This window comes from Daphnia pulicaria, chromosome 12, assembly GCF_021234035.1.
Source record: "Daphnia pulicaria isolate SC F1-1A chromosome 12, SC_F0-13Bv2, whole genome shotgun sequence".
NCBI classification, from domain to species: domain Eukaryota; kingdom Metazoa; phylum Arthropoda; class Branchiopoda; order Diplostraca; family Daphniidae; genus Daphnia; species Daphnia pulicaria.
Genome location: NC_060924.1, coordinates 937,846 through 947,058, shown reverse-complemented (window position 1 = coordinate 947,058; position 9,213 = coordinate 937,846). Strand labels below are relative to the sequence as shown.

At 39.6% G+C, this 9,213-nt stretch overlaps 1 protein-coding gene and 2 long non-coding RNA genes across 3 annotated transcripts; 2 read left to right on the top strand and 1 right to left on the bottom strand.

Moving 5' to 3' along the window:
* The first annotated feature begins 130 nt into the window (after positions 1–130).
* Positions 131–9,200, top strand: LOC124316634. The gene is made up of 8 exons (XR_006911886.1): positions 131–304; positions 380–551; positions 618–762; positions 7,418–7,524; positions 7,601–7,741; positions 7,810–7,882; positions 7,961–8,119; positions 8,838–9,200. It is a non-coding gene; the product is annotated as an uncharacterized LOC124316634 (long non-coding RNA).
* On the bottom strand, positions 3,598–5,387 carry LOC124316431. Its single transcript, XM_046782370.1, has 4 exons — positions 5,262–5,387; positions 4,961–5,160; positions 4,387–4,811; positions 3,598–4,296 (listed from the first exon to the last, which is right to left on the bottom strand). Exons 2-4 carry the CDS (start codon positions 5,147–5,149, stop codon positions 3,933–3,935), a joined length of 978 nt encoding a protein of 325 aa, XP_046638326.1. The 5' UTR covers positions 5,150–5,160; positions 5,262–5,387; the 3' UTR covers positions 3,598–3,932.
* LOC124316659 lies at positions 6,706–7,338 on the top strand. The gene is made up of 3 exons (XR_006911923.1): positions 6,706–6,912; positions 6,988–7,159; positions 7,226–7,338. It is a non-coding gene; the product is annotated as an uncharacterized LOC124316659 (long non-coding RNA).
* Positions 9,201–9,213: the final 13 nt, after the last annotated feature.

The window sequence follows — 9,213 nt, the reverse complement described above, 5'->3', positions numbered from 1 at the left end:
GTGAACAGCAGATTTTTATTTGGCTCGCCCCATGTGGTGGTGCTGTAGGAAAAAGACAAAAATGATTTCGATTGGTCGAAGTGAATGCACTCCGCAACGTCCAATGCAAATCCAATGCGGACGTTGCGGAGTCCATTGCGTTGCGAGAAGCAGACAGCTCTCGAACAAAGGATTGTACCTACGTTAAGTGTCAAACTTCAACGTCAGGCTGACGTTGCATTAGCGACGACCGTGAAGTGTACTGCTTGCCAACTCAGCATAGTTTTGTATAACAGTTTCATCCATTGAAAAGTTATAGGCTATAGTGAGTATATTACCAATTATGTCCAATCAAGGCCAGTCTTCTTTTCTCTATAACTTTTCGATTGCCCAATCGTAGATTCTGTGATATTCATTAGGTGCCCGTGCCCCCCAACATGTGGCTGAAAAAAGCAGTCAAGGTTCTAAAGGTTTGAAACAGCCCAGGACTCCTTGGATTGGAAGGCATAAAGAGCAGATGGTTCTAAAACATATTATATCATGTCCAATGTACTGACCGTCTAAAGCACCAGGTAATGGAAAACATTTTTACCTCATTCTGAATCCATAGCTAATGAACATTTGATTGAATTGTACAGATATAGAAACATGAAGAAGGGTAACCTAACCCTTACTGCAAGTGAAGTTGGTGCTAGTTGTTTGCGAGCTCCTTTTGTTACTCGTGTGATGTCAAGTAATGCGGATTAATAGCTGGACCCTGGAAAATCGTCACTCATACTTGAGGTAATTTTGCAATGGACTCTTGAATAGATTCAGGGTTCATTTATTTTATTCTCAATAGCAGTCTCAGATTCTCAGTGACTCACTCTACTGACATTTATTCTTTACAGATAAAAAAAAATCACCTATTACCAACAGAGTCACCTACAATGACAGCCCAATTTAGCACAACAGCAGGGTAAACCATTGATGCAGGGGACTTTGACACCAGAAGGTATATCATGTTGAGATTCTGCAAGGTGATTCTCTTACCCTCAACTGGCTGCAATTCAAAACATCTTATGGTCTAGATGCTGGCTCTTGCCAACCCGCCAGAAGGCAGTAACAAACCTGAACAACAATTACATTCGTTGTTGGAACCTTAATGTTTGACGCAACTGCTACATCTTCCACGGTGGAGGTTGCTACAACTGCCGTCACTCCGACTTTATGTAAGAAGAAAGAATTCTACAAAATTTGTTGTTTTTACTTTAAAATTTTCTTTTTTCTTCATTATTAGGGAAATTGTTACGGCTTTTACTGTCGTTGTTTCGAAACTCGCTGTTACTACAATTTCTGGCACTGACAATCAGGTTAATCTAGTACTTTTTCCTCCGACTACGTTCTACAAGCTCCCCACAATTTATTGAACGGAGGAAATTTTCATCAAGATCGCTTGGATTATTGAACCTCCTGGCGCGTCGTTGTCCTCCACAATTATCAGAAGTGGCAACTAAAGACCACTAAGCTATTAGTGGTTTTACCTGTTGTGGATGTTGCTATTTAGCAGAACTACGATATTTTATGAAAGAGGTGATGGTGGACTTATTTTCCCTTTTGGCTACTGTTTCCTTTCGTGTTTCCAAAAGCTGCAAAACAAAAAAACGAGTACCACATGAACTCACTTAATAAACTTTGGTAGGCCTACACAGTTTACTAAACAATAGTGAATTTACCCCATATAATTAATTTAAAATATCTGGAAAAACTTGTAGTAGCTACATTTAATCATAACCAAAACTGCGTGATCTTGAATTGATTCCTTGCAACCCTTTTTGCCGCTTTCAGCAAATGCACTTCTTGATTATGCTTCCTTGTGAGCTGGTTTTTGGCTCTTGTCACTCTTTATTTAATGCAGTTGATTGATTGTTTCAGTTAGTAGGCCTAATGTGATATTTGGAGTTAACTCAATAAAACGATTGAATTCCTTATTCACTATGGCTGTTATCGAACAGATGAAATGGAAGAACACGCTTGGTATTCATTCGATACGAATTAAGACTACGACGCAGTTTCCAAATTGAAATCGCTCACAACAAATTGCAGGATATGCCAAACATGGTAAGAATCACCTTTTGAATTAAACGGAATTCATTTACTTTTGTGACCTTAATTTTTCTTTAGAAAACAACTCCTTTTTATGTGCTCTTTTTATCGATCCTGCGCCAAACAACCGGAAGTCAAAGAATCCTTCTAGAGCACTTACCAGAATAGGTCAAGCAACCCAACCCGCGGCGGAACGACATATTATTGGAGGATTTCCTGTCACGTTATTGTTTTGCACCCCCTGAACACCTATCCCGTCTAGGGTAAGTCGCCTTTTATGGTTTCCAAGTAGTCACCTTAAGCGATATTGCCGCTCAATGATGATAGCGGGGGGATTGGTAACATAGTTGGGAACAATAAGGTTGGGTGATGCTTAATAGCTGGTTGGGGGGGGGGGGGGGTCGAGAAATGGCACTAAGTACTTGCCATACAGGTGCTGGTTTACTGATCAACATGGTACGCAGCGAACGGCAGCGAACGCACAAATTGAGTCCGATAATAAAGCATGGTACAAAATCTAAACATTTTATGTTATATAGACCTAACCATTGCTGGAATTGGATGTAGCCTATACTTTTAAATTACTATCGGTACAAGCATTCGTGAATTTATTTGCGATTTATTTGTAATGTGGTACAACAGCCGACAACAGCAGAGTTTCAACGTATTCACAGGCTGTATCCAATGTGTTGTAATTAGCAAATTAAGAGAAGGATCCATGCGCAAGGAGCATAACTACAGGCTATAGTATAAGGAAGAATAAATAACTTATATAGTATATAGTTATTCAAGAGATAGCAGTCACCAAAACGTTAAACGGATTCATTTTGATGCGAAAGATGAAAAAGAAATATTAGCAAAGTGCTGGCCCGGTCTCTCCTCGCCGATGTCCGAAGCATATACGCCAATGATGACGATCTTAAACTGCACAATGCAAAACCCTCAATGTATACGGTCGATTTTTGGTAAAGCCACTTAACTTTAAATGTAAGCATCTAGATTCTTGAAGAATGCAAATTATGGAAGACAGTTGCCTATTATAAATACTTGCTTCAAGTATATTACCCTACAGCAGCTCTGATAGGGTAATATAGAGTAACACCGCTTATCCAGGGCGAGGGGCAGCAGGGTATACAGTAAAGCCTGGGGGTAAACATAAAATGCATCTTCGAAAATTTGGGTTGTTAGGCCTACATGGACCTTGCAGCCCCACAGCTTGTTGTCGTGGGGTAAGGAGATTGACCGTTGCGAGAGTAGTGGAGTTTACAAATACAAAACTCGTGGAAACTGACAATCCAACAAATCGGTTTTTGTTACTCAAAAATCTTTTCTCTCTAAAATTGTGCTGGTCGTCTTCGGATCTTGAAAGATTCGGAAGGTCAATGTCATTCATATAGTAAATTTCGCAATTAATGCGTGCTGCCCAAAATAAAACGCGCATCAATACTAACACAAAATACTATCCGGACTCTCATTAAAATAATGCCAATCAGCGAACAATATACGGTAGTCGACGGTAGTGCATGTGTACTATATAGACCTAATACAGAAAGACAGACAAGATTGGACAAGATATAGAAACATTACAAAACACGAGGAATAAAAAGTATCTCCGCGTCCTTAAACTACTGTGTATTTCTTGTGTGGCAGAGCCTAGCTATATACCACAGTATAGGTCTTCGACGAAACATTAACTGTAACTTACAGTTAAAGTTATTAAATCAAACGAAGACCTATACTGTGGTACAACAATAACATAGGAATAATCAAGCTGTTTATAGGCTACACGTTATATAGTGATTCTTTAAGAAAGCAAATTGCGGAAAACACTAAACTAAATTGCTAAAATTCTCAAGTATAAACACCTCTTATCCAGCGACAGGGGGAGGGCATACAACGAAATCTGGGGGTAAACATCCAACGCACGTTACTGGAACTGCTGGAGCTACTGGTGCAGGTATTGCTGGTACAGGTACACATGGACCTGCACCTGGAGCTGGAACTGGGTTAAGGAGATTGACCGTCGCGCGAATAGTAGAATTTACAAATACAAAACTCGTGGAAACTGACAATGCAACAAATCGGTTTTTGTTAATAAAAAATCTTTTCTCTCTGAAATTGTGCTGGTCGTCTTCGGATCTTGAAAGATTCGGAAGGTCAATGTCGTTCATAGACGACGAAAGTAGGTCTAAATTGTCATCATTTAAATTCGAAAGTACAGTTGGCATCAAACTATACATATAAAAGGAAATGCAAACAGTATTATTTAATTAGTATGCGTATCATGTTTCGGGATTGTCTATCAACTTTCAATATACTTACTTGAATGTATTAGAAGGATTGATAGGAGGAAATTGAGTGTCTTCCGGTAAATAGGAAAAGTCGTCTATTACGTTGTCACGTCTTCTGCGACCGACAATAGCTTGTTGATTTGGTTGACAAGGTTGAACGTTAGCAATAACTTCGTTTGCGGGAACACAATTTTGAATTGAATTAAGGCTTAAAGTAACGGTGGACGTAAACGTCGCCGTTTTAAAAAAAGGATGATTGTAAGGCCTTGCAGTAGTAGTATCGATGTTGTACAAAAAACGGGCATTATTTTGCTGGTCGTCGTCTTGCTGGGAAGAAGGCCGAGGCCGGTTGAGACTGAATCCCTTGACCCTCGATTGGGTGTCGGCGTATTCTTCCCCTTCGTCTTCGGGGCTGAAAACGTTGCGATTATTTTCAACTGGATAAACGTCGTCGTTCTATATAGAGAAAGACAAATTTAACGGCGTTATCAGATATTTACGGAATTGTCTAAAGTGATGCCGGAGTGTTTATAAATCAAATCGTAGAGAATTTCTGCGCAATAACACGATAAGTGACAGCAAGCATTGGAGAGCGATAAACGAACTTTTAGATTTGATGGTATAGATACTGTTGCTGTTTCATAGTCGTAGTAGAACGCGGGGTTGACTGGGTAGCGCGGCAATGGCGACAGCCAAGGAAACGCGTCAAACATCATATGATAGGGATTGCGCTGAAACTGCTGATGAGACATAACCACAAGAACGGCCAAGAAAAAGCTGAGAGCTAACTTCATTTTGTCAATATCTGAATAATGTGTTAACAGTAAAACATGATAAAATGAACTGGGTTTTGATTCAAATAAATTTGAACACGTATTGTACGTAGGTTATTATTTTGTTACTTACCTGCTGGAAAAAAAGTAAGCTATAATAGCTAGAACCTCTCGGAGCAGGAAGAGAATATTCTGTGAATCCCGACGATGAACACGACCGAGCATTTATACACATACTGGACGTGATACGGCCGGAACTTGATGGATTATCGCAAGAAAACAAAAACCATTATTTCCAAACCATAAGTGTGCTGGTACTAAGCCCATACAACAAAGGAAACCAATTAATTTCCCTTTCCAAAATCCTGCAGATGTAAGCTACACACAGCTACAAATGTAGGATCAGAGAGTCGGAATGCTATGCAAAACATTGAACAAAACACAAAAGGATCTTATAGTGCATCAGCATCTTTCGTTTTCAGATCTCAACGGACTGATCGGTCAAACCGGACAGAAGTAACACCGAGTGACCCCACGGTGATGACATATCTACATGAAATTGCACATTGGCGCAGAAGGGACTACATCGCAAATGCGGGACTAAAGGTTGCCAAATCGTTTTGGCTTTGAATTTAGCGACCGTGAAGGGCAGAACTTTTCAAGAAAGGAGTCTAAGTGATTCAGCCGTCTTTATACAAAGACCTCTCCCTTTACGGCAAGTAGCCTACATTACTCGGCACAAATTTGTTTCCCACTTGGTGTCTTATTATTTACCCTAAGAGTTATTTTTGTCATTGACAACAACTATTTTTAGCGATTTTTAGTTTCTCCCAATCAGCTGGATCGACTTCCGACTTCGGGCTACTATATAGAAAGCATCCGCTCGTCCACTGTCGATGACGTAGAATGAATAATCAGCTGGTTGAATGAAAAACGATAAATTCTGCTAGCCGGGCTGCCAATTAATACCGGATATGTGGCCTGCATGGGCAGCAATAAGACCCGAATCTCCGAACATGTCTGTGGTAAAAATAACAATTCGTGTGTCTTTCGGGTAGCCTAAAGACCACTCTAATCAGCTGGTGCGGTATACCAGAGGAAAAGGGGGTTCACAAATTTTCTTTTCAAAATACATTAATTTTTACTTACGTGTAGGCTAATTCGATACCATCATGTGTAATCCGACTGTAGATTTCAAACCACTCCAGCTTTGAAATGTTTTGCCTTCGTGCTGTTTTCCCAACTGTGCTAGGTATATAAGTATATTTAGTCCTTCACATTTCTAAACAAAATTAGTAACCTTTAACCGCCTTTAACACACCGGTACAAATGGGATTATAGCAATGGCAAATAATTAATAGGGAATAATGATTTCCCGTAGATTCTGTAAAGGTATTTTGGTGTTGACCTTATTATTAGAATCTAAAGGTATGGGTCAAGCCGACAACCCTAGCGGCCCGTTGCTGTGTGAAGGGGTGCCGTGAACAGCAGATTTTTATTTGGCTCGCCCCATGTGGTGGTGCTGTAGGAAAAAGACAAAAATGATTTCGATTGGTCGAAGTGAATGCACTCCGCAACGTCCAATGCAAATCCAATGCGGACGTTGCGGAGTCCATTGCGTTGCGAGAAGCAGACAGCTCTCGAACAAAGGATTGTACCTACGTTAAGTGTCAAACTTCAACGTCAGGCTGACGTTGCATTAGCGACGACCGTGAAGTGTACTGCTTGCCAACTCAGCATAGTTTTGTATAACAGTTTCATCCATTGAAAAGTTATAGGTTATAGTGAGTATATTACCAATTATGTCCAATCAAGGCCAGTCTTCTTTTCTCTATAACTTCTCGATTGCCCAATCGTAGATTCTGTGATATTCATTAGGTGCCCGTGCCCCCCAACATGTGGCTGAAAAAAGCAGTCAAGGTTCTAAAGGTTTGAAACAGCCCAGGACTCCTTGGATTGGAAGACAGGAAGAGCAGATGGTTCTAAAACAAATTATATCATGTCCAATGTACTGACCGTCTAAAGCACCAGGTAATGGAAAACATTTTTATCTCATTCTGAATCCATAGCTAATGAACATTTGGTTGAATTGTACAGATAAAGAAACATGAAGAAGGGTAACCTAACCCTTACTGCAAGTGAAGTTGGTGCTAGTTGTTTGCGAGCTCCTTTTGTTACTCATGTGATGTCAATAGATAGACTTGAATAGATTCAGGGTTCAATTATTTTATTCTCAATAGAAGTCTCAGATTCTCGGTGACTCACTCTACTGACATTTATTCTTCACAGATTTAAAAAAAAAATCACCTATTACCGACAGAGTCACCTACAATGACAGCCCAATTTAGCACAACAGCAGGGTAAACCATTGATGCAGGGGACTTTGACACCAGAAGGTATATCATGTTGAGATTCTGCAAGGTGATTCTCTTACCCTCAACTGGCTGCAATTCAAAACATCTTATGGTCTAGATGCTGGCTCTTGCCAACCCGCCAGAAGGCAGTAACAAACCTGAACAACAATTACATTCGTTGTTGGGACCTTAATGTTTGACGTAACTGCTACATCTTCCACGGTGGAGGTTGCTACCACTGCCGTCACTCCGACTTTATGTAAGAAGAAAGAATTCTACAAAATTTGTTGTTTTTACTTTAAAATTTTCTTTTTTCTTCATTATTAGGGATATTGTTACGGCTTTTACTGTCGTTGTTTCGAAACTCGCTGTTACTACTATTGCTGGCACTGAAAATCAGGTTAATCGAGTACTTTTTCCTCCGAATACGTTCTACAAGCTCCCCACAATTTATTGAACGGAGGAAATTTTCATCAAGATCGCTTGGATTATTGAACCTCCTGGCGCGTCGTTGTCCTCCACAATTATCAGAAGTGGAATGCCGGTTAGCAGTCTAAATAACAATGCAGCAATTGACTTTCCTGAGCTTGGAGAATAAAAATCGACGTGCAATGAAGGCCTTCTCGATGAGCAAGAGGTAACGAAGTAAGGAAATCACCCGTCGTGCCAGCGAAAGCTATCGTGAAGAAAGTTGTCTATTCCAGTTAGATTTTTTTATGATTGTGTTGGAGGGATGCAACTCTCGTAATGATGTTAGTCATTTTGTGGGATTAGTTCATTTTTTGGGCAGTAGATCGAAGGACAAGCCAACCTCGTAAAAATGTCTTGGCTTGTGTTGCCAGTCAGTCATCAACATGAGACTTTTAATTCGATTTGAGCTTCCTCGTTCATGCAGTTATCAAGTATCAGAGACACAATGAGAGAACGTGGGTTAATACATTGCTATGCTGACAGTGACAAGAAGTAGAGACATTTTTTCCGACTTCCGAAATCCGTTGTCTAAATTGTTTTTGCTTTGCGTTCCTCGGTGGACAAAGAGACGCCTTTCAGTTTTTTAATTAAATCTCGATTTTTAGAGTTCAGTATTTTTCAGTATCGTAAATCCGCGTAAATCACAGTGGTCGTGGCAAATAATATTTAGAATCTATCGCCATTTTCTCCAGCTTATTGTGATGAGAACTTTATCAACGTGTTTTGGTTTGAGTATTTGTAAAGATGAGCTAGTTGAGCGAAGAATGAGAAACACTTTTTCCTTTTAAGTTTTTTATGAATGTAGTTCTCGTTAATACTTAAGTCAAGTGGCTTTAAATTGTCTTGTTCATTTTAGCTGGCAGTAACATTTTTATTCTATTTAGGTTTCTGACTGGAATGGTGGAGTTCCAGTGGTGAAACCAGACAAGGAAACAAGATTGCTTTGAGAGAATGCTTTAATTATTATAATGTTAATTTAATAAGCTTAATTTTCTAGAAATGGTATGTTGTTGTGCATTGTAAGTGAGTGAAGTAAAAAGCACAAAGGAAATTTTTCTGGGATTAAAGGAGAAGGCTATAGACAGAAAAGTAGACTCACATAATGAAAAATATATTGAAGAAAGAACCCTATTGTTTAGATTAGTTGGGATAGGTAATCGTGACACTCGGGAGCCAGATTGAGCTTGTTATTGTTATACTTTCTTTCACTGAGTTCTCTTAAACGCAGTAATTAGACACTGTGTAATAAATAAACTTCAT

Excerpts from the sequence above, each read along its gene's own strand:
- LOC124316431 (XM_046782370.1), bottom strand. The coding sequence starts at position 5,149 with ATGAAGTTAGCTCTCAGCTTTTTCTTGGCCGTTCTTGTGGTTATGTCT. Across the intron at positions 4,812-4,960 it reads CTATACCATCAAATCTAAAA|AACGACGACGTTTATCCAGT; the intron begins GTTCGTTTATCG and ends TTCTCTATATAG. Across the intron at positions 4,297-4,386 it reads AATCCTTCTAATACATTCAA|TTTGATGCCAACTGTACTTT; the intron begins GTAAGTATATTG and ends TTATATGTATAG.